Source organism: Lasioglossum baleicum, chromosome 1, assembly GCF_051020765.1.
Source record: "Lasioglossum baleicum chromosome 1, iyLasBale1, whole genome shotgun sequence".
In the NCBI taxonomy this organism is placed as follows: Eukaryota; Metazoa; Arthropoda; class Insecta; order Hymenoptera; family Halictidae; genus Lasioglossum; species Lasioglossum baleicum.
This window is the reverse complement of record NC_134929.1, coordinates 11,781,928-11,807,863: the sequence shown is the minus strand read 5'-3', so window position 1 is coordinate 11,807,863 and position 25,936 is coordinate 11,781,928. Positions and strand designations below refer to the sequence as shown.

Here is a 25,936-nt window from a genome sequence, read left to right as displayed (position 1 = left end):
GTCCCACCTGATGTCCCCACGTTCCCGTTCCCGTTCTCGAGCCTCTTCCAGTAATTGCCAGGTTACTCCGCACCGGCTATTTTCGATGTCGCCCGAGGAGATCGTGAATGGATTTAGGCAGTCGGACGTTAATAGGCTTAACGAGTCGAGTACTACTGACCTTAGGACCGTCGTCGGATGGCATTGATCGGGATCACGGGACGTTTCATACTCGGCGAGTTCGACTCTTCGCGATTCGAAACGCACCGGTGTCAGAGCTTGCGCTGAAAAGCAACGTTTTGGGTTAGTGGAGCTACTTCGTCAATCTTATTCGCCGCAAATTACGCTGACCAAGTAAAGCACAGAATATTCTGTAGAAGTTACCCTCGAGAAATATTTTTAATCTCCACGGGAAGTCGTAAAATTAGCGGCACTAGAGATCAATTTATTCGTTCTGAAATCAACTGATTTATAGTGTATAAGGCGCGAGCATCAAATAACTAATAATAATTGTTAATAACACACTCATCGTGTGTTCTATCATTCGAGCACTCACGTTTGCCTGTTTAGTTTGGACAATCGAGTTTCTACTGTATATTATTTTTCCGAGAATTCAATTAGACCTTACCGCAAGCGGGAATCTCCGATTCCAAAAGAAAAGGTTTTGTGCATCGAGAGGTCCACGACACGCCGCAGCACCGGCACATATTATTAGAATCGACTGCAATTTAACGGATTCCACGGGCATTTCGCAGTTCAGATTTATTTCGGTGTTGCGGGGTGTTGCCGGTGCGAATTCCTGTGAAACAATTGGCTTGGCGTCTAGTGCCGGCGTTGAAGTCTCCGGCGTGCCATTCGGGCGTGCCTCGCGATCCACGTTCGCGTGTGTCACGTCTGGTGTCGTCATCCGGGATCATCGATCGAGCCGGACCAGCCGAAATAAAACGACCGGCCCCAACCGGGGGCTCGCGTTTTCCTGGCTCAGCTGATCGGGGCTGATCGTTTTGTCCCTGTTTCCTTTCCTACCGCTACGCTGCTCCGTGCTCAACGGCGAGCGATTCCTTCTGGCCAAAGAGACCCCACCTGTGTCTTTCTCTTTCGTTCTCCCCTCTAGATCCGTTCGTCCCCTCTACCACTGGCTGGAACTCACTTTCGAAGACCCGTTAACCTACTCGGGGGCCTTAGTATCCGTTCTGACTTCGGTCTTCCACGGTGACGACGCAGGTGCGTGCCTCCAGCCGCATTCGTTTTCGCAACAGATCGTCCTTGGACGCTAGCTGACCGTGCCGCCGGGCCTAAGGTACTTTGCAATTCGAATAAAAGTCGATTTATCCTATCCGCACCGACACGGAACGATTCCGATCCAGACTAGTAAAAGGACACATGGCATGCGCGTGTAAGATGCAGTTTGGGAGAAATAAAATATTAATGAACGCATACTCGTGTTGTTTAACAGTATCAAACGTGCACAGTGCGAAAGGAACTTCGCCGAATATAAGCAGCTACATTGAAATGCGTTCAGGAATGTTTGTCTGAACGGAACCGTTCCGTGTCCGTCCGGATTTTTAGGAAATGTCTCCGTTAAATTGGCGGAGAAGTGGTTCTAATCGGTTGTTTACCGTGTAATTTGTGTGTTTCGCGAGAAGAATATTCAGGGAGAGGCACTGATGCGAAGCGGCTTGAAACGAGAACCGGAACTGGCCGGTTCCGTCAGGGTCGAGACTCGAGAAATCGTCGCACGACGATGAAGGGATGGTTCGACGCGTTCCGCATCGACGGCGGACCCACGTTGTACAGCTACAACAACAGGACACCCGTCACCGGTGACGTGCCGCTCGTCATCGTCTTCGTGATCTTCGGCACGATATTCACCGCCTTCTTAGTCATATTCCCCGGGATTCGAAAGGAGGCTTGTATCCTGGTTTCGTTAACTGACTTCCCATTTTTATACACGTACACGTTCGAATTCGGTTCGCCTTTCATCTACCGTTAACCCTCCGACAGCGGGACTTGGGGTCCTTTCGATCTCGTTCGAACAAATGGATAAATAAAGCTGTGAATTCTTCTAAGCCTCGTCACCATTGTGTAACTGTAAAAAAGGTCCGCTGCTTGAGGGTTAACGTATAGTGACTCAGAAAGATCGGAAGATATCACAGCTATTTGCTCGAATAAAAAAGTGGAATCTGATCGTTGAATTGAGAGAAAACCAGCGCATAAAAGTTAGAGCTAAATGAGTACATGTAATTTGATTGCGGATGTTTGTAGACTGTGATCGGTTTCTGTGTATCTTTCTGGATCGTATTAATTCTTTCATCGTTAAATTTAGAATCGATTGGTTCGGCTGCCAAGAGATTGAACAGACAGGGAGAATGCTGGCGCTGAATGGTACCTATTGCGTTTTCAGAGATTGAGCACGTTTCTCACGGTGACCTTGAGCCTCTTCGTCGGAGCCTCGATACAAGGTTCGGTCTACTTTGCTTGCAATTAACCGAGTTTTCTCTTTCCTCGTGAACCACCTCTGACCGAATGACTGTTTACAGTGGCGCAGTATGGCTCGTCCTGGCACACCAGCTCCGCGACCGTTGTCAGTACGTACAGCGCTTACTCTGGACAGAAGACCACCGCTGAAATCGGTGGTTACATCGGTTTGATGCACATCAACATCACCTATCGGCGTGAGTTGATGGCAATGCTTTAATCCGTGGACTCGTGGACAATAACGTACTCGGGTTCCATCGATTGTTTTCTATTATTCGGTTTACTAATCCTGAGCTCTCGTAGTATTACCAAACAGCGAGCATCCGATGGATGACGTGGAGTATAACGAGAGATTCTGGTGGAGAAGTACCGGGGAAATGACCAGTGCCTTCAAGCAAGCATTGAATCAGGGCGCGCCGTTTCCGATTGTTTCCTTAGCCGAATACTTCAGCCTACATCAAGAAGGATTCTCATGGGGCAGCAAGTATCGCCAGGCTGGTTACTATGCGTCCCTCATGCTTTGGTAAATATCTTTCAAGTTGTTCCCAACACACCATAATATTAACACCTGGCTTTACCGAGCAGTAAAACGTCGGTCTACCAACAACGAGAATATTGCACCTTCTAGCCACTAACTCTGGCTGAAAGGTAGTCATTAACTTTTATAACCCAGTGTGGCAACGATTAACAAACGCTGACCAACGTCATTCGCGAATTGCTGCTCTCTACTTTTGTTGTGCAACGCTTTTCAGGGCATCCTTCGCATCTTGGACCATGATGAACCTGCTACTGGTAGTGGTGCCACGGTACGGCGCTTATGGCATGATTTCCACCGGCATTTGCATGCTGTTGACCAATTTAATATATTGGGCGCTGCTGCCGTGCGAGCCGTTGACAGCCCACGTAGATGGTTCTATTCTTGCTTTTAATCTGGGATGGAACTATTGGCTGGTTCTGCTATCGGGTAGGTACTTCGTGTTATTTTTCAAGTACAGCTCCAAGGAAAAGGATTCAAGGATAATTCCTGTTACAGGTATTGGATGCCTATTCGTCGGGGCGGTGATTACTGCTATAGACATGATATTTCCTCATCAGTTCTCCACTATATTAGAGGTCGACTATGATACACCGTACGATAGACACGTGATCATAGAAGAGAGTTTCGACACGAGAAATATCAGACGTAGGTTACCTAAGATCGAGGATTCGTTTGGTGATCGAATAATAAGGTAATCTATTGAATTAATGGTTGTCGAACTCGTTTCTTAATGGGTTAGTAAGCTTTGTTTCGTGTTAATCGTTCTAGTCAACTGTCGTCGAAGCTGCAGAGCAGACACGACGCCAAAGAAGACACTCAGGGCGTGATAAACCGCGGTTACACCTCCCACGAGTCCTCGGACTTCCAACACGAAGACACGACCAAGAACAACTGGTCTTATCCGTTCCCGTCGTCCTCGCGGAGAACTATCAACGGCTAGCTTCTGTTAATTACGCCCTCTCTCTCTCTCTTGGACATTCCGGAAATAAAGAATTTTATTTTTACTCCACTGCGAGAGTCCTGATTCGAGTCCTCCCGAAATGATCGACAGTGGATTTTATGCTTTACAAAACTGTAAAGATCCGCTGTCTAATGACCAGTAATATTGTACAGTGTCTGGGAAATGTTATCGAATGTCTAGAGTCCAGTTCAGTTCTGCAACACCTGAGGAAGGCAAAGGAACGTTTTTCAATGGTGTGTGTGATGCGATCGAGAATGTCGGAAAAATATTCGTCTGCTTTTTTTTAACATAAATAAGAAATGTAATACTCGGTATAAATAAACGATGCACACACGCATCGCGCATAAATATATACATAAGGTAGAGTCCCGTGAGATTCGCGATAGAGTCCATCGTTCTTCTCCCCTGTTCTTCTCGCGACAGGACCGAGACTAGCCGAAGTTCTCGAAATGATGGATGAAGTAAGGCAGGCGACGGCCTTTGTTCACCTCATCGCAGGAGGACATCACGCTCTTCGTTAGGGGGCGTGGTCCGCAACTAAATACTCCTATTTTGCTGACCTGAAACATCGTGAAGTCATCTTGAATATCTCCGATGTTTTATCATTGTAAGGATTAAATCTTAGTAAATTTGATGCGAGTCTTACGTAGCTGTGTTTTTTCTGAACAAACTTCAAGAACGAGGTCATGTCGGGTCGACCAAAGTGATTTATCGCTTTCAGCCCCGTGAAGATGCTCTTCTTGGATAGTCTTTGAAAGTGGTTCTCGCAAATATACTGAAAACAGTACCTCGTTTATTTATTTCACTTTCGCAATGTATAAATGCGATGTTTCTATTGAATAAAGATGCCTTACCAACATAGTAGTACGCAAATCGAATTTATGGAAAAATTGTGTAATAAATATATGGATTTCTAAGACATCGGTGACGTCCTTCCGCTCGACATCCCTGAGGACGTCGATGAACCACTCGAAGTGCTTGTGCGAAGGACATATCCACAGGAAATAGACCTATAAATAAAATCAGGATCGGAAAGGTAAGCAGTTATTCTTATTTATTGTAGTAATTGGAGAAAATTGAAAGATGTCGCGTTACTTATTTTAATTCGAGCCGTTGTCTGATCAGTGGTATACTTATTCTACTTGCCGGAATAAGACTGAATATGCTACTTGCCTAGTCGATGGCTGACATACAGGGTGAACCACGAATCGTGACCAGTAGAGATTACTCTGTTATTAGCAGTCGGATCGAAAATGTTTTTATCGCGTGATTATAGCAAATTTTTTGTAAAACAAATTAAAAAAGCAATTTTTTGCAATTTTTTATGTTATGATACTTACCGAATTCGCCTTGAAATCCTCTAACAAATAGGCGTAACAAAATTAGAGGTATATTTGCAAAAAATGGAAGGTGACCTTGAAAAATCATGAAAAAAAAGAGTTGACAAAAAGTTTGCTATAATCACGTGAAAGCTCTCTTGAGATAACAGAGTAATCTCTACTTGTCACGATTCGTGGTTCATCCTGTATACTACTTTAACTGACTAATGCTTCATTTATACTACTTGTTTGGACAAATACTGTCCTAGTCTACTTGATTATTTACGTAAGTACTCTCTGAGCCTCGCAAGTAGTCTCCTGGCAGGAATTGGGAAAGAATGCGACAGCAAACCGTCCGATTGAGTCATTCCACTGGCACTTTCGGTTCTAGTTGAATTATTGGCTAAAGTGTGTGACGTCACGGCCTGGCCATTGGCTGGAAGCGAGGACCGTCTCCAGGAACAACTTGCGAGGTACGGAGAGTATGTAAGCTAGAAAAGTATTTGAGAGTGTTCGGCGATTCAAAGGAGTTAATTACCTTTTTACAGGCGACTCCCGAGTACCTATTGGTGGACGTTCCAAAAACAAGGTCATTGAGCATAGAGGCGTAAGGAGTGACTCCGATCCCACCGCCAACCATCACCGCGACCTCGAATTTGTACCAGTCTTGATTCCCACCTCCGAAGGGACCTTCTATCCTGATCTTCGGATGTTCGTCCTCCGGATTGTAATTGCAGGGATCGAAATAATTCCTGAGCTTCCAGGTCCAAGGACCTTGCGCCTTGATGTGGCAGGATAGAAAGTTCTCATGCGGCGCCGAGGTCAAGGTGAACGAGTGGAATTCATTCGACCGGAAGGCGGTGCAGGAGAGTCGGATCCATTGGCCAGACAAGTACTTTAAATTCGGCGGCCTGTAGAACTTGATCTTTATCACGTCCGATGGCAATAATTCCGTCTCGATGATGTCCAACGCCATGTACTTCGTTCGAAGGCTGACCACCTGGAATTATAACAATGAACGATTAATTGAAAGCTACGCGACACTTGAAAAATTGTTTAATCGATAGCTTCGTCCAAGAGAACGATTCGTCTGTGTTCAAAGTTCGATTGAACTCTATACTTAAGCGATAAGTTTATTATAGTCAAAGCTTATACTTAATTATATATCTACGTGTATGTATATATGCATATAGATATTAATTATACATCTATGTAGGAAGCTATAAATATCTTGAAGTCAATTACTCGTTAAAATTGTGCACGTGAATTTAACGAGAATATTATTCGTATCTAAATTTATCCAGGAAAGTGGTTACGCGAAATGCGTAATAATAGCAATTCTGAATACACAGATGTGGATTCGCAGAAACAGTAATTTACCTTATCTAGAGCGTAGATTATCGCTGGACCAACAAAGAAAATCCAGAACCGCGGGGAACCGGTTAACCGAGCCAAACCATGAATCAGACAAAGCGCGTACAGCACAACGTACAGGCTGTGAGTCGACCAGAAGAATTTGTAGGCTTTTTGGCGGATGGTCGGATGGGCGAATACAAAAATGATCGTCATCACGACGAACAGCAAAATTCCGGTCAAACCTACAAACGATGAACAGTTGATCCACTTGTCGTTACAGTAATCTTTATAATTCATTTTAACACTTGGTCTGTCGGCAGTCACTTAACAATCTTTCAAAACTCAAAGCTGAATAAAGAAAGATCACCTGTTACAGTTCTGAAGAGCCAAAAGGATATGGTCAAACGAGCATCGCTGGGAAAACTGAGTTCACTCGTCAAGCAACGTAGATGTGCCAACGGTTGAGTAGAGACGTGGTAAAAATTCACCATGTGGCCGACGGTGTGGAGAACAGAAAAAAATAAAGCAGTGCAGGCGGCTATTTTGTGGAACTGTATATGCGAGTCCAGTGGAATGTACTGCTGGATCGAAAACTCCTTCAGTTTGGTCAGTAGATTGCGAGACATGGTTAACAGCAACAAACTGTAGCAGAAGGACAACGCAGCTGCTGATCCTCTAGTTATGGCAATACCTACTCCCATGATGTGTCGTAAATCTGTATGCTCTGCCATAAAAGAGTAATCTGAAACAATTAAGAATTCTCTAACTAGGCAGATCTTCGTTAAAAAAAGCCTCCGTCTCCATTCTTTCATTTCATTTGTTCAATCTATAAAGATGGAAACTTCCAGGCATCGCATTCACACCTTGTTCTTTTTTCTCGTATGTTTTCTGGTCAGATGTTAAGAGAGGCCTGCAAGTTTCCTTGCGTAACAAAACTTTCGAAATCCCATAACCATGTAAAGCAGATACTAACATATAAATCGCTCAACGAACAAGGCGATCGTCGTAACGTAGAAAACGAACAAGTAGAATATGTTCTGCCGGTTTTCTTCGAGGAATGTCGACACGGCGTCCCACTGCTTCCTCGTCCAGCTCTTCGAATCTTCCGACGGAAGTTGATCAATATGAAAACTGGTCATTCGAGCTACGTTCGTCGAGGTGTCCAGGAAATTCTGTTTCGCGCCCTTGCAATCGAGCCCGATCGCCACGAAATCGCCTTTGTACTCTTTCATCATCAGCTTGAAATCATTGTAAGTGAGGTAATCCTTCCTCTCAAGCCCGGCGTCCTGGAAAAAAAGGATCGTTTCCAAGTAACGTGCATTATGTTGTAACGCGAAAGAATCTTGATCGTGAAATTACTTGGAACATCCCGTCTATCAACTCTGTAACGTGATCGTCGGACAAACTGGTCGTCCGTGCAATTTCCACCAGTGATCTCAGCATCTCCGATAGTTCTTCCTTGTCGATCACTCCGTTGCTGTCCTTGTCGCACATGTCGAAGATAATCCTCAACTTGTCCTCCGTCTTTCCTCTCGAAAATAGAAGAACCGTGTCCAGGAACTCCTGCAAAATGTTTTTATTCAGCTCATTAACAGTTTCCAGTTTCCAATTAAGAGATTATTGAGTAACCAGTGGTGTGTAAAGCGTTCAGGTGAAACGAGGAAGCTACCTGGAAGGAAATTCGCCCGTCCCTGTCCTTATCGACGATGTTAAACATCTTTTTCACGAAGACAGCATCCGCCCGCATACCGAGCGCGCTGGCAAACTCGCTTTTAGAAAGCGAGGTCCGCATCACGGTGACGACTTCCCCGCTGTCGCTATCGTCGGAACGCCGTCGCCTTTCACCAGGTCGCAGACCAAATGTGAGCGCGTAAGCTTCCCTGAAGAACTGCAATTACGTTATGCTTCCTTTTAGTCTCGCGATATGGAGGAACAGGCAATGAATTTAGTATAGCCAAACAGGATAGAAAACTCGGTCCAATTAAAGGGAAATGCGACCTGCTCGAGTTTCTTCTGGCGACGTTCCTTCGTTTCCGCTTTCGCAAGCATAATGTCCCGGCCGACCTGGGACAGCGTGAAGTGCTTCTTATGGGACGCCAGGAATGCCTCCAGTTTCGCAATGAACTTTCTACGCGAGGCCAGGGAATCCAGCTCAAGGACAAGGTCGTAGTCTCGCGGTATACGGAGGAGCACCAGCGCCTTGCGATGGCCATTTCCATTTTCCTAAAAGGGAAGTTATTGTTCTCAGCCAGGCTCCGGGACGTGCCAGATAATTCAAGCTCTGAATGACCCGCCATGTTGCACGTTTTAAGTGTTCCATTCGAACCTTGCACGCGCAGGGCTTCGTTATTGTTAGGTTGTTCCTATGAAATGTCCGATTTTTAATAGCAACGTAAAACAGACATGACTTCATAACATTAGCCTTCTAAAATCTGACACTTTATACGCAACAACTATGTTCTTCAGCCATGGACCATGGGCTTTTAAAAATTAGAAGATAATCGCCGGTATGTGCAACGTGTTAAGCATCATCGATTCTACAATTACAAAAATGGTACGCTGTCCAATGGTTAAGCAAACGATGCAACCACCGGACAGTGCGATCTTCTTTCTCAAATGCAATTCCAGACAGCGTAATTCCTCCGTGTGAGGCAAGAATTTCGAGTCTGTTCACGAAAGCGTAGAGTTACCAAAGATTCCGCTAATCTTCCGTTCTCGGAAAGAATTTTTGAGCGAACGAACGGATTCCCGTTGCGTTCAATTTTCACGGCGAACGGAGCCGCGTTTGCGCAAGCTGGTTCTCGCGAATTCCACTGGAGGTGTTTCCCCAGAGCGGATTCGAGGATTTCATAAAAGCGATAGAAACGGAGCCGGTTGCCGCAATCACCTGGGACTCCTCCATGGTTACTGTGTTCACGTCGCTGAAGTCGAACGTGCGCAACTTCTCCCCTTTCCGATCGACGATGTGAAGGGCGGCTTCCGGGCCGAATTTCACCTTGACCAGCCTGCGGTGGTTCGCGTGCAGCCACTCGCGCACGATCATCTTGTCGACGCAGATCTTCCCGTCGCTTCGCTTCTGGATCGCTTCCTGAAGGATCTTCAGTCTCCTTCGACGACGATTTTGCAATTTCACTAAACCGTAGCCGGCGCCGGCGCACAAGATCGGCACGAAGCCGAGGAATACGCAGGCATAGATGTACACCAGCTCGCTTCCCTTAAAAAATAAAAAGTTCTTATTGTTGGTGATAGATGCAATCGGTTGTAAAAATATGAATTATACGATTGACGTGGATGTTTTTTATTTTGCTAAAGATTTGCAGTCTACTTGTGGACAACCGTTCTAAGCCAAACAATAGCGTGTTAAACACATTATTGTATTTGAAGTTTACCTCAAAATAATCATAACGCTGTAAAGGAACACAGGGTTCCAGTATCGTGGAATTCAACTGATAAGGCTGAGGACAAGGATCACCCTCTTCCCAGACGAACACATCCCTCTGCACGGATCCCGGTTGGATTCCAGTGGCATTAACTATCACGTCCCACATGCTGACGCCACGGATGCCTTCGATTTCGCTTTTAGTGAAGATCCTAAAGAGCATCGTTTGCTTCACAGTGCATTCTCCATCTTGATCCAAAGAAAACTAGCAAACCAGCTTACCCATTCTCCTCGTTCTCGAACCAGAACCTATCAGAGTCCCTCAAACGAAGAAACTGTTCCCTGATTACCGCAGAGAACAGTTCTCCAGGACCTGATTTGGATTCTAACATTCCACCGACATACACGTCGACGTTGTTTAAGTTGTTCGAGTGAATCTCGACCAAGGTACGCAACAAAGAAGGATTCTTGTTAAACAATTCGGGGTTGATTTCGTTCCAAGTTTTCCGAAGAGGTAGTTTGAAGTGTGCTCTGGCGGTATTGTAATCCGGAAGCCCGTTGTCCCGTCCACGCATGATGTTCAGAGCTCCTAAGTCTCTTCTGGAGAATTCCATCGGGCCGAAGAGGTTGTTTCTGATGTCGGTGCCTAGAAGATTGTCCTCTTTCTCCGCTATTTGCGAAGCGAGCCCCATTATCAGCTCCTCGATCGTGCTGTTCGTTAAAACTTCCTACAATTAATTATTAACAATTTGAAATATTGCGTCTTGAGATAGGAGAATCTCTTGGTATCATTTAAAAAATGAATTAGACTCACGTTCGAGTCCCACCAAGTGGAGCACAGCCTTATGGCAGGTTGATCGGTGTTCGTTCTCCTAAATTCACAGTTTTCGTCGCGACGGTATATTCCAGGGGGTATAAGAGTGTGTCCGTATCGAAAAGCAGCGCTTTGGAATATGTGACTGATCCCTGGATGAAGATCCGGTTTGTATCCCGAATAACGTGGTAGCTCTTCGTTCAGGAATATCGGTAAATACTCGTATAATATAATATTCTGTAACGGAAACGTTTCAGTAATTAGCGGAGTGGATTGTTACACGTTCTGGACAGATTTCATCAAATGTTATGCCCTGTGATTCTACATTAATTTCTCAAACAGTATAAAATTAGTGTATCGAGTTGCGGTAGCGATATACAGTTACGCGATATAGGATTACGGTGTAGCAGGACTGAGGTGACAGTTTGCCGTGCAAAGAAGACAAAGAAGTGTTATGTCACTTTAATTAACTGTACATGGATTAACATAAATATACGCGCTCTGTGCAACAGAGAAAAAACTCCGAGGTTGACATTAATGCCATGTTTCGAATTTTTAACATAATTTACTGTGCAAAACACGGCGAGAAAAAGATTGCTGTCGCACGTGTTTATACATTAATACTTCAAGCGTGGGTTCTTATATGTATATCAATTCTGCTTTTAGATATTTTTCGGGCCAGAAGAGTGGCTTTAATTGTTTGAGGAATCAAATGGTTGTTTGACAGATTTAGAAATCGAATGTATTCGATTTTTACCTGAAGTGTTCCCACAACAATACGTCGCGCCTTCTGGAACACATCTTCGTCGCTCATGCTCGGATGTTCCTTCTGTATCCTGTCCGCGATCACGTTGTGCCATCGGTAAAACAAAATTCCCAGAGCCAGAAGAGGTGGATGCTGGTTCGTCCTCGGGTCCCCAAGAACTAAACAATCTCTCGTTACCAAACGAAGTTGTGTCTTTACGCATTCAAAGCCCGCCCAGTTTCATTTTATTCTTCATTTCTTGGAACGTTGAAAATTTAGTTTCTTCAAATTCTGAGAATTGTGAATTTGCGAGAGAAAAATGAACTCACGATAGAGACGTTCGGGACTCAGCATTCTCATCACATGAGGAACAGCATGATTGAACAGCGGAGCGCGCATGGTGTTCCTCACAGGAAATTTCCTTGTTGGTTCCATCAAAAGACTTCCGTTCTTGAACGATCTCATGGTGTTCGCCCATGCTTCGCTGCTCGAGTAGATGAAGCTACCGTCGATCCAGCTCGTCACTTTGTTTATCTGGAACCTCACGTATTCAGAGCTACTTTTCACGACTTATTTCCCAGATCGAATACCGTCGAACGGTTCCCAATACGGCAAACCATCGACTATTTTTATCGTTAGATCTCAATTTAGCTATTTATGGATCCTAACCGCAGGATCCACGTAAAGAATAGAAATCGCTACGGTATTTATAGCTCATACCCCATAATTCCTAATTCGAATCGCGAATTTAATTTCAGGCGGATTTCCATATTGAGAAACGTTCTCATTAAACTGCTCGATGGATCCTGCTTTCCAGTGAAATCATTATGCAGAAAGAACACTTTAAAGCGACACCTTATGGAGCTCTTAATCACCCTTGGTACTTTCCCAGTCGTTAATAATTACGACTCCATTTCGATCGTTGCTTGGCTAATAATGAGCGTTAGTCATGCTTCTGGTCGAAGGTCTCTTCGATCAATTAATTAATTCGCCAACCCCAATAACACCGGCACAGTTTCTTAGACTACTGAGCAATGTGTTCGAAACAAAATTGAGAAATTACAATTTATCATAGGGTCTACTCGTCAACCCTTTGCACATCCCATACAAAAATTAATTGATACCGAGACATACATGGGTGAAAATTAATGTTCACTGAAGATTAAAATTGAAATTAAATTATTGTAAAGAAAACATTAATCTCTACTGAAACATACGTGTGTGAATGGTAGATGAAGGTATGCGAACGAAGGTAGCAATTCGTTTTTATACGAAACTGTACGGGTGACGAGTGACTCAACGCGTTGAAGAGTACTGCAATTTGATCGGCAACTACCATGTAATTCTGGAGGTATAATCGTGGAGCAAGTTGTGCTACCGGGAAAAGGTTTATGCGATGGAAAGCAAGGAATTACCTGCTCGCGAGGGCTGTTCGGGCTGTGTCCGGTTCGGCGATCATAATCCGCCCGACGGAAGGGAATGTACTTGTTACCTTGGCACTCCTTGTCGAAAACCGGATCGCATTTGTCTACATCGATGCGGTGGTACTCTATAGGACAGCCGCTTTCGCTGGCCATGATGATTTCCGACGTGACCAGTTGCCCTGAAATCATTTCCGCGCGATGAGAAAACAGCGACCGCTTCTCGGAATCGATCGATCAACTTTTCCCAATCTTCATCATCATCATTATCACGCTCGATTGAGAGGAACACGCGCCGATGGAATTTAGGCGAGCGCGACCCAGTTTTTACTTTCCTTTTCGAGGACACACTTTCCTCGGCCACACGTTCCTCGAAGGCTTCAACCTTCCCACGAGCTATCGGAAATCGTGCGAGTCGAGATCGTGCCCGTGGCATGGCGGTTCGAAACCGTTCGAAGATCATTTTCATTATTTTCAACGTTTTCTCGAGGAGAAAGGATGCTACGGTTCCTGAGAATTATGGCCTGCCCCTTGTTCGATTTCTGCGAGCTCATTCCGCTTCGATATTTATGAAATTGCGCGAAATGTACAGCTATTATTCATTCCATCCTTGTACTCGTGGATGTAGAACGATAGTTATAATCGTGTAATAATCACGATTTAAAAATGAATTTCCAGAGGTGAACGCTAAGTAGAATCTTCCTGCTATTAACAGAAGTTGCGATGTATTCAAAGCAATGCAATAATTCTGTAAATTACAATTCGGTTTCTATAAACGTAAAATGGTATGATATTAACAAGATATGAACCTCCAATTACTCGTACTCCACTTTCTAAAATACAGTGAAACGACTTAATATTCGGACGCTCTAAAAAAGACGATAACTTTTTTTTAATATTGTACTATACGATTTGAACTTTTTGGGAAGCTAACTACTTTTGGGAATTAAAAAAGTTATCGTCTTTTTTAGAGCGTCCGAATATTAATTCGTTTCACTGTAACTGGTTACATGGAACTTGTATTTTATAACTCGTAAACCAATTAAACAATTTCAATGAAATTTTCGGAGCGTATATAATTTATACAAGTTGACCAAACACATCTTTTAAATTTTCGTTATTGGCCCAGCTAAAAAAGTCGTAAAAATTAATTTTTACTATTGTTTTTCTAAACCAATTCTTCTAGCCCTACGGAGAAATTCATTCATAAAAAAGTTATTCTGATTTAAAATGTGTGTGATCAGTTTTGCTCCTAACTGTACGCGAGTAATTAAAATTTAAAAGTGAATTTCCAGAGCTCAATGTTAAGTGAAATCTCCCTTCCTTTACGAGCAGTCACTATGCATTCAAAGCAAAAAGCAATGTAACAATTCTGTAGATTGCAATGCCGCAGCGGTCAATTTATGAACGTAGAATGGTAATTATTCCGTGGATGTTTGAGCAACATCAAGATTTTCAAAACGGACAGTTCAACGTGAAAGAGTTTTAATGTACTGGAGGTATAGAACAGTATAAAATTTAATTGCGATGCAGTTCTTGTGCTCGTTAAATAAATTTGTATAATGATCATAGAATAGTCATAAACCCGATCAGAAGATTTGTGCGAATAATAACCGAATGCATTATTAATTTTTTTCTAAGCTTGCGAGACATTACAGATCTGATATTTATTTCTAACTTCCTCAAAAAATGTAAAATTAGGATTCAGCGTCTACCGTTCATATTAATTAAATATATAATATTATATATAGTATATGCTATATAAATCAAACATGGTTTACGGCATCAATAAATAATAAATAAATAATAGCTGAATTGCTTATGGTTGCAGCGGCAAGAATTATTCGCGCATCCGCGTGCTCGTTCTTATCCCGGACACTTAAGCGTTTGCGCAACTATGCGATACGGATATTGAAATTAGTTGCATGCAATTTATTCGCGGTAGATCGCACGATTATCTCATATTCGTGAATGTCGAACGCTACTTCCCGGTAAGTCGATATCCTGCTAACCGCTTTTCCATCGGAATGCGCGAACAATGGTCTCTTATTTGCGATTCTTGCGCTGGGTATGTGCTGATGATTATGCGAGTGATCGAACTGTGAAACCAGAAGAAATTGCATCAATCATTTTGATTTGATCAAGAAACAGTAACAAAAATCGATCAAAAGAAACGGGCTTTCTACGTTTATTTTCATTTGTGAAAGTCTGCTTGAAATCCCGAAAACTCTGAGGAAGATTTCATACTTTCACAGCCATCTGTTACTTCGAATTTGCTGCTCGAAGACGTTAGGCTAAATTGAGTTGCTACTTTCGAAGGACTCGAAACTATCTCGAAACAAAAACTGCATGAGTCAGGCTACTTTCATAATCAACATGTGCGCGTCTTCGCAAGAAAACCTTTGATGATGATGATGATGGTGATGCATCGCGATTTCCCATTATCAGTTAGATACAGTCGATTTATCCCGATGGACTCATCGATGGCAACAGGATGGACGGTTAAAGGGGTTTTTGTTGGTGAACGTCGGTTAGTGGCATTCGCGGCAAGAAGCGACGATGAAAACTGTACAAGTATAGAATTTAATGGCCGTAAGCGCGTATATTACGATCATCGGCTACGAATGTCCTGTTTTTTCAAGTTCATTAAATTCTCGCGAGGTATCCGTTAACCGACTGCATTCGTATCATTCTCTCGGATGGGCTCCATTACCGTTAAAACAATTTAATATGAAACTTTCATTTGTAATCGCTGGGATATGCGCTGTACTTTTATACAATGCGTGGAAAAATTTTCTAAAGAAAATATTAAGACATCTCGGGGAATCTCAACTTTCTTTAGATCTTTAGCTCTCAGCCTAATAGCGCTTAATAAGACTTAATAGCACCTACTTAGCCTTATTACAGTGATTCGCTACCATCAGTCTTCTATGCGTTTAAGTCACAAGAAAATTGAAATGTGAATACTGACTTGTCGAGAAGGTTTTAAGGGGGTAGACTCGTTTCCAAGATTGCAAGGGTGCCAGATTCGCCTTCTCGTTTCTCGATAATACAACGGGGTTTTTCAGTACTCCAAAAAATTAAACCGACTTCGAAAAAACGCACTAAAAAGTATGAAATAATTTCCATTTAATTTATGTGAACACACACGAACTTAAATACAATATAATCTTTTCGACACTGGAAATTACGAAAATCCTTAAATTCTTCTACATGCTATCACATATTAATGTATCTTCTCTTCCAACCTACTGATTTCCAAGTTCATCATATTCCAATGAAATCATAATCAGCAACATCTGTCATTTGGAAAATTTTCAATTTGGCGCCGCCTCCGAAAAGATTGTATTGTATTTAAGTTCGTGTGTATTCACATAAATTAAATGGAAATTATTTCATACTTTTTAGTGCATTGTTTTAGTGCGGTTTTTCGAAGTCGGTGTAATCTATTTTTATAAAATTTTTTATTTCACGCTTTTTAGTGGAACGAGCAGAATTTGTAGAACACCGTAGGATGGTTTTTCGGTCTTATTGGTTATTTGCAATAAAAACCGCAAAGAATGAAAGAATGCAAGATTTGCTTTCAAGGGACCAATCGGGAGACATACCCTACAAAATGCAGAAGGTTTCGTTCCGATTCCATCTCGGCGTAATCGGTGAACATGCATAGAAAAAAAATCGAAAAAAAGCATACAGATCGAACTGAATAACCTCCTCCTTTTTCAAAGTTTGGTAGATAAAAGATCGATCTAGGGCGCTATCTCCCTCAAAAGTTCTATTTCTTCGTTTACGAGGAGTAATTCGCATTATTCGGCAGCATGTATCTACGAAAATAGAACTTTTGAGGGAGATAGCGGCCTAGATCGATCTTTTATCTAGCGTTTCTGACTACTGAAAACCCCCGTGTTTGTATTATCCAGAAATGAAAAGGCGAATCCCGCACCCTTGCAATCCTGGAAAAAGGAATCTACCCCCTTAAACCTGTGAGCGTTAGTTTAGAGTTCAATTTATAATTTTTCTTTCTTCGAGCTCCAGTCAGAGCGTCTAGAGAAGTTTGGAACCGAAAATTGCAGTTTGCTCGTAGACACCGAGGATTGATGTAATCGCGAACGGTCTGATTAGCATGCTTACCGAAGAAAGCGAACAACGCTGTCCTGTTCTTGACCGATGGCAGGCCGTCATCACCTTGCATGAAGAGCTGGCTGAGCTTCCTCGGGGAAGGTCTGTCCTGGCCGGCCAGCATGTAGACTCCATCGGAATACGCTGCCGGCATCTTTCGTATCAGCCTGCTGTCTACGGAGGTACGAGCCGTGTCAGTATTATCACAACTTAATCTGTGGTCTCGGTGATAGATTGACTCGCACTCATCAGCTAAGCATCTATTACCGCTTAATGATTCCTGCCGTACGCATCGGCACTCGCATCGATTCAGCAAAATTCATTGCACGCAAAAATCCTGGCGTTGCCTGATACCATCTGATCATTACAGTGGACGGATCTTTGCGCACGACAAAAATTGTCTGCATCAATTGTAAAATCTTTTTTACAGGGGACAAACACGTTAATTCTTTTTTTAACACTTCAGTAATGGAATCTGTCGAATCATTTTCCGTGGAATCGCCTTTAGAGGTTCAATAATTTGTTCTACAATATCTATAAGACTGAATATTCTATATGTATTTCTAATTTCTATCGAAAAGCTAAATGTGAATCCCAGCGATCCGTTTGACGGTGGTTCAGTGGATCGTGACGTTTTTGGTCAGACACCATGTAGTTACTTAGTTACACCACAGTGTTACAAGCCGATGGTTTTTAGTTGCCGAATTTCTTCACGCCGCGTTCTAAATTCAAAATTTGAAGAGGAATACGTAATCCAGAAGGTTCCGTAATATGTGGTAATTATTTCAGGCGTAAACTTGCCACACAATAGTTAATTACAAAGCTGTGCCCACATATGATGAAACGGCTAATACTATCTGTACCATTCGAGAAGAATGAATGATTATGCAGGACTTCGCGACGTTTTTTTCACTCCCTTGATTTATGATTATTTTAAATGGTCGTTAATGTTGTCATCGGTGTTACGATGATGGCCGGTGGTGTTGGTGCGGCCGAAAGCCTACAATTTTCGTGTTTAAAGAACCATAACACCTATCAGCGATGTCGATTACGTTTTTCACTACACGTCGCGCTTTTTTATCTATTTTATGTGCTCGCGGTCGGTCAAGATCACGTTCTTTTCTTTTTTATTCTCCTATAAGGCGAGAATATTACGACAGGGCAGCATAATCGATTTTTCATAATGAGGATCGACGAGGCACACATTTTCTAACATTATCCGATTTTTTACAGCGGCAAACTGGACTTGTCATTTATAGAACTGCGGGTGTTTATGCATCTGTGGCGCGTAGAAATACAGAAGTTGCCTCAATTTTGTGTTCGCTGTTCGCTTTTTAAACACGTTTTTGAAGGTACTTTATCTAGACCGATTGACCTGCATATTGCATCCAATTAAACGCCTCCAGTTCAAATTAATTACCAACAGCTAAGACTGAATACGTCGGATTGTGGACGTCATATATTAGGGGTACCGGAAAGTAATGTCGTTTTTGCGCAACTCAACGTTTGACTGATAATAACGACTAACTTCGTACACCTACGTTGTTCAGTACATGGCTGCAGGTTGAGGAAACTGGTTAGTACCATGTTAGTACTGTTTTGTACAAAAATATTGTTTTTTAGAGGTTATGTGCGAAATGACCTATTCAAATCCAAAAGATTTGCACATTCGGCTTTGTATGCTATTTGCAAAAAAGACTCAAACAAAATCAAAGAGTTAGGTTGGGAAGTGTTACCACACCTTATTCACCCGGTATCGCACCTTCTGATGATCATTTGTTCAGAACAATGCAGCATTTTTTAAGTGGAAAAAATTCCGAAATGTAGAAGAGCTAAAAACCGGACTTTCTACATTTTTTTAATCAAAAACCATCTATATTCTACCGATCAAGGATTAAAAAATTTCTTACTAGGCGGCAGAAAGTCATTGATAAGGATGGTGACTATATCACTGATTTACTACTTTAATTTTACGAAAAGAAAACGACATTACTTCCCGGTACCCCTAATATTTGTGACGGTGGTAGCGAACGTATAAAAGGAACTGATCAAAGAATGCTATGTAGATTGAAATACTTGCCGATCGATCCCCAATCCGGATGAGCCAGATTATTGTACCACCCATCGTACCTCTGCTTGTCTGCATAGTTGTGAAGCACTCCTGAAAGATAAGCAGAAGAAGCATTCGCTGAAATCAGGAACATCGAGAAAGCGTAATTTACACCGGCGAGAGGGAGGGGCGGTCGCTAATAGTGCCCTTCTAACATTGAAAGTAAATGTCGACGACAGGGTTCAAGGATCGTCGCCGTTCGCAGTCGTTAATCGACCCTTCGGGCCCGACCGTCTGCCAGAAATTAATCATTCGACGATCGATCGGTCACCGTGTACGCCATGGGGAACGTTTAATCGTCCGCGGGATCTGGTATGCACATAAATTAGTATGATCGCGGCTGAGATACCGAAAGAGATCCGGCTATCGGCATCTGATTCGCGAGTGAGAACCGCGACTCGTTCCTCGAGGAATACAATGGAATATCAGCCTTGTGTCGCCGTAGTTGATCCACGCTACATTGAACTTCAGTCGTTGGCTTCGACTTCGGTAGAACTCGATGGAACTTGAACTTACTATCGGCAGGCAGTAAACTCTAACCAGCCTGCGCAAGTTGAACCCGAGCTGTTGCAAAATCGGTTGCGAAACGCGAGTAGGAAATTTCTTGGCCAGATCTACTTGAAAACGAGCTGTTACAGAAGCAACGAACACGCTCCGAAACCTTTCAGCGACAACGTCACGACTCGGTTACACCGATAAATAGAGAACAGAGAAGACCCCCAGCCCGCTTTCTCTGGGTCAAACTTTCAGTAGAAAGTGATAAGGGATATACGCCACTGTCCCAAGAGGTGCCTTAAAATTGACTTTCTACGAAACACGCGGCGCATCTGCGCGGCTGATTCGATTATGCATACGCGTGCATCCTTCTATCGCGGTTTGCCACGCAGGTGCCTGTTCACTTCACTGTACAGATATACATATGTGCACATTGCAACATAAATCTGGCGATAGCGTATACATTACACGGACAAAAACCAATCTGCAAACACTGTCTACAACCCGAGGCCTACTTTCAAATCTGCAGACCATCCTCGGTGGCAGGCGAGCCGCCTGCGCCTATCACGCAAACATCTACTCGCATAACCGTGCACCCACTGTAACACGAATCTAGCGACAATATACACACATTCGGCATTCGGGATCTAGCATTCCTGAGACGTTATCGGGCCCGGGACGGGGATCACCGCCTACGATCAACCCTGTGCGAAACGGAGCATGAAGGTGTTCCGGATAACGGATGGAAGTCGCGGAGAGAACGATCGAACGGTGGCGTTCCATATTTTCACTTTCGGTTCCTGGACTATCGTGGCGCGTGCAGAAAAAGTGGATCGTAGACGGCAGGCAGGACAGCTGTGCCGTTAGAGAATCAGGAATATTCCGCGTACCGGTCCCAGCAGGTAAGACACAACAGAGCAGCCAGGTAACAGCGCAGAGTCCCAGGTCTCGTCCCGGTGGCGGTCGTCGCGTCATCTTAACGGTACCAGCAGCTCTAACATCGCTTCCACCAACCGCGAATGTCTTTGATTCTCAGAAAGAACCGCGGAAAGGCATGGCTCCCGGTGTCCGCGACACGGTGCACTAACGTTACGCGAGCGGTAACAGTAACAGTACTAGTAACAGTAACAGTAACAGGCAGGCGAACTAGGTGAGACCACGTAGGAACGCACGGTATTCCAGACGACGCGACTCGAAGCGGCGAGACGCGCGAGAGTGGTTTTCACCGTGGTGAACACACACCGGTTTCAGGCGACGAGGCACACGGAGACGAGAAGACGACACACGTGCGACGCGGCCGAAAGAAAAAGAATCGGGGCCCGTTCGCTCTCGGGGTATGCCGTGCCTCGTGCCCGCTCCAACCTCAACCAGGATTCCCCCCACCTCGAACACCACGGGAACGGTGAGCGAGGGTACAATCAGAGACACGGCCGCACAGTCTTTCGAACAACGCATGCTAGCTGGACTATACCCGAAATCTGGGTCCGAGCAAACGGTTACAGTGGTTCCGCAAAATATTGGCACAATAAATTCACAAATTTCGGCGAATTCGAATCGTTTAACGTTTAGCACGTCGACTGCCGCGGCGCTTGTTTAAAATTGATTTGTTCGAAATCGATCTTTCTGCTTATCATGTACTGCGTCGATCGATTTAACTAATAATGATATAATGAAGTGATAAATTATATATTATATATTACATATCGCTATTTGTTGTCAAGGTAAATATTTCTTTACCGAGTCAGACGCAAAAGTCTAAATACCTCGCCAGAGAAGACACGACTTGCTTCACTTTCATAATCACCGGCACATATCGTAATGTATACTAATGAAATAGGCAATACTCGTATGAAAGACACTAAATTCACGCGGCAGTCATCGTGTTAACGACAGGTATTTCAACCGATAGGTTCCTAAGCCAACCGCATTAATGATAATTCATCCAACGTGAAGTCCAAAAACGTAAAAGTATAGTTTAGCCCAATTAGCCCTTATCCTGGGGAACACCGCGGCTCGGTTTGGGCCAAGAGAGCTCATGCTTAGACTCATGCTCATGCTCAGGCTCATACTCGGCTCTGCAGACGGCTGCCTGTGTGTCGTAGCCGTTCTTGGCTACGCGGTGAAAGTCGCCGGCCTATTTGTTTCGTTACCGCGAACACACGCCACGCCGCTCCGCCTTTGCCCCGCCGTTCCCCGTGCCCGCGTGTACTTCGAGGTCCCCCCGTGGCCCCCGTACCCCCCACCACCATTGCACCGTTCCTCTGACCGACGTTGTACATCGCGACGCACCGGCACGGCGACGTCACCGCAGGCACAGGCCTAGTTTTCGAGTCCGCGGCACCGATTACCCAAGGCGAAACCTCTCTCGGTTCTCCGACCCGCGCGGAGTTTCAAGGTCGACGCCGGACGTCGCCGACGCGACGCAGACACCTCCGGCGAACATCCTGGTGATCCGGTTGATGAATCGGTACCAGTGTATGCGACGATCGTGTTCCCGCGACGAGGACCCCGGCTCACAGGAGAACGTTCAGCTGATCCTCGACACGAATTGGAATGGAAGGCGGTGTGACCTTGATCGGGGAGATTGGTTTATGTGGTGTGGAGACGCACGGTTCGGATAGGATGTTTTGTCGGTCGGGTACCTGGGTGCAGTGTGGTGGAGAGTGACACGGTGATTCTTGCTTCTTGGCCGGTTCAGTGGAGACACGGTGACTCATGTTGTCCTTTAAAAGTTAGTCGGCTTGGAACGTTAGGCCTCGCGAGCGAGCGTTATTTCGTATTCAGTATTCGGTAGTCTTGGGATAGGTCCTAGAAGTACAAAAAAAGGAGACTTAATCCTCCGTGGGCAACCTGGATCGTTTATGTCCGGAGGGAAATTTCTCTCTTTCCAATATTTACTTTCGTTTTTAAGTAAGTAGGATTGTACGAGAAAAAGGGAATCGGGAACCTTTGCTAGTGCATTCTCTCCTTTAGCCAGGGGTCTTCCGAGGAAAGTAGATTGTTCAGAATGATAAGTGTCGATTGGTCGATCCTACGTGCGACCTCCGCGGCACCAGTTAACCCTCGGCTACTTTGGGTGGAGTCATTATGACTCATGTTTGTCCTTTCAAAACTGTGATTACCTAGAGTACGGCACCGAGGTGGGAGCACTGTGTGCCATCGCGTAGTTAATTAGTAGACTGCGGATTTTATGTATTTATGAGAAAAGCAAGTATGCGAAACGCAAACTAGAAGAAATGTAAATGAAGTTAATATTACTGGTACACAGAAATCAATGAGAAATCAATTTTTACCTAAGTCCACTTTCGTTTCACAGACTATTAATTAGCACTACATCGGACAAAACACAGATTAAGTCTGCTTAGACTTTTGTCTATTCTTTGACTGAAAATCTAGATGGAGTTTGCAGAAAGCAAAATCGAAATGAAGCCAGCCGCTCACAGTGTTAAAATGAAGCCTTGTAAAATTCCTTTCATCCTCTTCGGTTGCATATTTCGGAACCTGTTTCCTATAAAGAATAATTTACGAGTGTTGCGATGTCCGACGGAGGAATTTCAAAAATTTGGCATGGCCCGCGAACAGGAGGTTGCGCAGAGACGTTCTCCGCAAAGACGTGCATCGTGAGTCAACAGTGAACACGAGAGAGGAAGAGAGAGACGGCGAAGGAGAGACAGACCGTGGCTACCGGGCGATTTTTATCGCCCTTGGCACGAATCGGCAAAGGCGATTGCATTTCGAGAAGGAGATCACACGCGCGTATTCCTTATTAAAGGCATATTTCGCGTCTCTCTGCTCGGTCGCTCCCATCCAGTGTCCTCTTCTACAATAGAATAGAATATCTTCTACAATCCGTTTCACCTGAAATAAAGTTCGCCGTTATTGTTCAAATGAATTAGAATAAAGGAACTCGATGATAAAACAAATCGCTGCACCTGTATTTCAGTTTAAGTCATTCACAGTCGCTGCTACGTCGCTCGAGTATCATACGGAAGACGTCGAGGAGGAGTATCCTCGGGTTTAATTCACCCAGGTCATACCGGAAGCTACGGTCACGCGCAGTCGACACTGTGTGCTATCGCAAGCATGTTCGGATCGTTCCACGAGAGGGTCGTTTTTCTTTCAATTATGTTCGTTCGGTGATTACGGAAAAAGCCGAGGAAAATTCGAGCCAGATTCCATGGAACCTTCGAGGCCTCGTCGAACCTCCGTGCTTTCGAAAAAATAGCTGCACGCGTCGCGTACACCTTCCATCGAGCATCGTACAATCACGGTTTACCATCGCAGAGCTGAACGCATTCGCTGCCGAAACTGAGAAATCAATACGCATATTACTAGACTGCGGATCTTTATGCGTTTAGATGTAGTGTGAAACAGTATTATGCAATGCTTGATAAGAATGCGGTGTTCAATACACGCACTATTCGTCAACAGCAGAACAAGCTCAAAAATGCCAGATGACAGTCTTACGGTCAGAAAATTCAATCTCTACCGTAATACAATGAAGAAACTTGTAATTCATTGACAGAATGTGTTGGCTACAATAATGTTTACTTCGACGAATAAGATTTATTTCGGAAAAAATTATGTTTGTTGAGCTTCACCGTTCAAAAATAAGAATTTGCATATGAATCCGCAGTCTATATTTAACACGTTCACAGTCCCATGCCCCATAAGTGAGTCACGATGATTTCAAGTTAGTCACACATAATTAAAGACAAAAACTACAAATAAAGTTAATCCGAGCGCCTTCCTGAAACTAGAAGAATAACACGCTGCTTGTCGTTCTTGAAAAAGCCATTGTCTTCTTCTACAGATGTGCGGATTGTGAACGTGCTAAGTGACATCTACGACTGACGAAGCAGTCAACGTGTTAAAGAACCATTTCCATATGTCGAAGATTTCGGAAGACCGTGCTAACGAGTAATCAAACCCGAAGCGACGGTAGAAAGTCTCTCTCGCTCTCTAACGTCGAGGACTTTTGACATGGTTTTGGTCGTGAATCCATAACTTTCATTGTCCGATTTTAACCGTGAACCTGCGCTCCTCGAGAGGTGAACACTCTCGCATTCACCCGGTGGGACGTGATAATTCGGCCAAGACGAACACCGTACCGGTTTCGAATGGCCCGATTTCTTAACCCAATGACTTACAAACGAAATCGTTTCTAATTCGAAACCGCAAGCCTTCGGAGTTCCCCGGTACGAGACATTAATCGGGACAGAGTCGGGATCAAGGAGTCTTGCACCATTCCTCGCCGAGACGCGCAATAGTAATAGCCGGTAAATTGTTTTCTTTAGTTGTTAAGTCTTGCGATGACGGCAAACAATCGTTCTTCTCGGTAACAGAGAGATCACGGTTGGTTATTGTTTCGCCAGCTGACGCATCGTCCGTCGGACAAAGGTTTCACTTCGCCGGTGGCTTCTCGCCGAGCACCGATTTCGGGGCCATTCCGTTGCGAGTTCGCTGAATTATGTGGACGTGAGATCATGCGAATGAAACGAGGTTCGCGTTTATTAGGCTTGGTCGGAAGGTTTCATCGCGGCCGCCCGTAAACCGATAACTTGCGAATCTTTTTACTATGGTCTCTTCGTAACGTTCTTTCAAAACACGGATTTATGAGTTTATTTGCGGACACGAATATGCAGCATTCAGCAAAGAACAAGCTTCGTAATATCCCTCGTAAGCGAGACGACTTTTTGTAATTTCCGCTTCTGGAGATCTAACTCTAACTTATCCGTAAACTCAGAATCATGAAAACCTTCGCTCGGACCTAACACTTTAATTTCTTGCAAGAGATATGTACAAGTCAACTGACTGCTCAAAATAATTAGTGCAATAGAAAATAGAACGCTTAATTCATTAAATACATTCGTGACGAGTAATCTGTGAACTGATACAATTATTAAAAAAAAGAAAAAAAAGAGTTCGCAGAAGACGGTAAGTATCATTCGCAGTGCACGATCAACGGGCTGGAAGAGCATCTACGCGTACGAGCCTTCGTCGAGTCACCCCGGGCGATCGATTACCTTCGTGAGACTCCTTTGACCCCCGGGGCTTAACTACGTTCGTTTAATTTTTATTCGCATGATCGGCGGCCGACGCATTCAAGTACAAGGTGCCCCATTAAACCGCATGCACACTCGATGGAACAAATGTTAGCGACACTGTACAATGTAGAACGTTGAATGGTCGAGTACCCTTGAAGAACCCCAATGGGCCCAA

The 25,936-nt window shown here is 44.1% G+C and overlaps 2 protein-coding genes across 7 annotated transcripts; one reads left to right on the top strand and one right to left on the bottom strand.

Moving 5' to 3' along the window:
* The first annotated feature begins 42 nt into the window (after nt 1-42).
* Nucleotides 43-4,826, top strand: Mol (dual oxidase maturation factor 1 mol). Its single transcript, XM_076421625.1, has 8 exons — nt 43-1,279; nt 1,626-1,888; nt 2,384-2,441; nt 2,520-2,654; nt 2,761-2,980; nt 3,210-3,421; nt 3,491-3,686; nt 3,764-4,826. Exons 2-8 carry the CDS (start codon nt 1,724-1,726, stop codon nt 3,933-3,935), a joined length of 1,158 nt encoding a protein of 385 aa, XP_076277740.1. The 5' UTR covers nt 43-1,279; nt 1,626-1,723; the 3' UTR covers nt 3,936-4,826.
* Duox (dual oxidase) lies at nt 4,207-25,837 on the bottom strand. 6 transcript variants are annotated; one of them, XM_076421150.1, is made up of 20 exons: nt 22,357-25,837; nt 19,186-19,270; nt 17,122-17,279; nt 12,985-13,172; nt 11,899-12,103; nt 11,582-11,748; nt 10,825-11,061; nt 10,293-10,738; nt 10,021-10,222; nt 9,519-9,845; nt 8,630-8,854; nt 8,301-8,519; nt 7,991-8,194; nt 7,605-7,917; nt 6,999-7,373; nt 6,656-6,873; nt 5,814-6,275; nt 4,811-4,966; nt 4,603-4,731; nt 4,207-4,516 (listed from the first exon to the last, which is right to left on the bottom strand). In XM_076421150.1, exons 3-20 carry the CDS (start codon nt 17,261-17,263, stop codon nt 4,388-4,390), a joined length of 4,344 nt encoding a protein of 1,447 aa, XP_076277265.1. In that variant the 5' UTR covers nt 17,264-17,279; nt 19,186-19,270; nt 22,357-25,837; the 3' UTR covers nt 4,207-4,387. The 6 variants fall into 6 exon arrangements, with proteins under 6 accessions (XP_076277265.1, XP_076277282.1, XP_076277254.1 ...); XM_076421167.1 differs by having other exon boundaries at nt 19,190-19,270; XM_076421139.1 differs by lacking the exon at nt 22,357-25,837 and adding an exon at nt 20,605-21,908.
* Nucleotides 25,838-25,936: the final 99 nt, after the last annotated feature.

Bases quoted from the DNA above. Each gene is read 5' to 3' on its own strand.
- Mol (XM_076421625.1), top strand. From the start codon at position 1,724: ATGAAGGGATGGTTCGACGCGTTCCGCATCGACGGCGGACCCACGTTG. The intron at 2,655-2,760 runs GTGAGTTGATGG...GAGCTCTCGTAG, and splicing joins CATCAACATCACCTATCGGC to TATTACCAAACAGCGAGCAT. The intron at 2,981-3,209 runs GTAAATATCTTT...AACGCTTTTCAG, and splicing joins TATGCGTCCCTCATGCTTTG to GGCATCCTTCGCATCTTGGA.
- Duox (XM_076421139.1), bottom strand. From the start codon at position 20,689: ATGACGCGACGACCGCCACCGGGACGAGACCTGGGACTCTGCGCTGTT. The intron at 8,195-8,300 runs GTAGCTTCCTCG...AACATTTTGCAG, and splicing joins ACGGGCGAATTTCCTTCCAG to GAGTTCCTGGACACGGTTCT. The intron at 4,967-5,813 runs GTAATTAACTCC...TTTTATTTATAG, and splicing joins CGGGAGTCGCCTGTAAAAAG to GTCTATTTCCTGTGGATATG.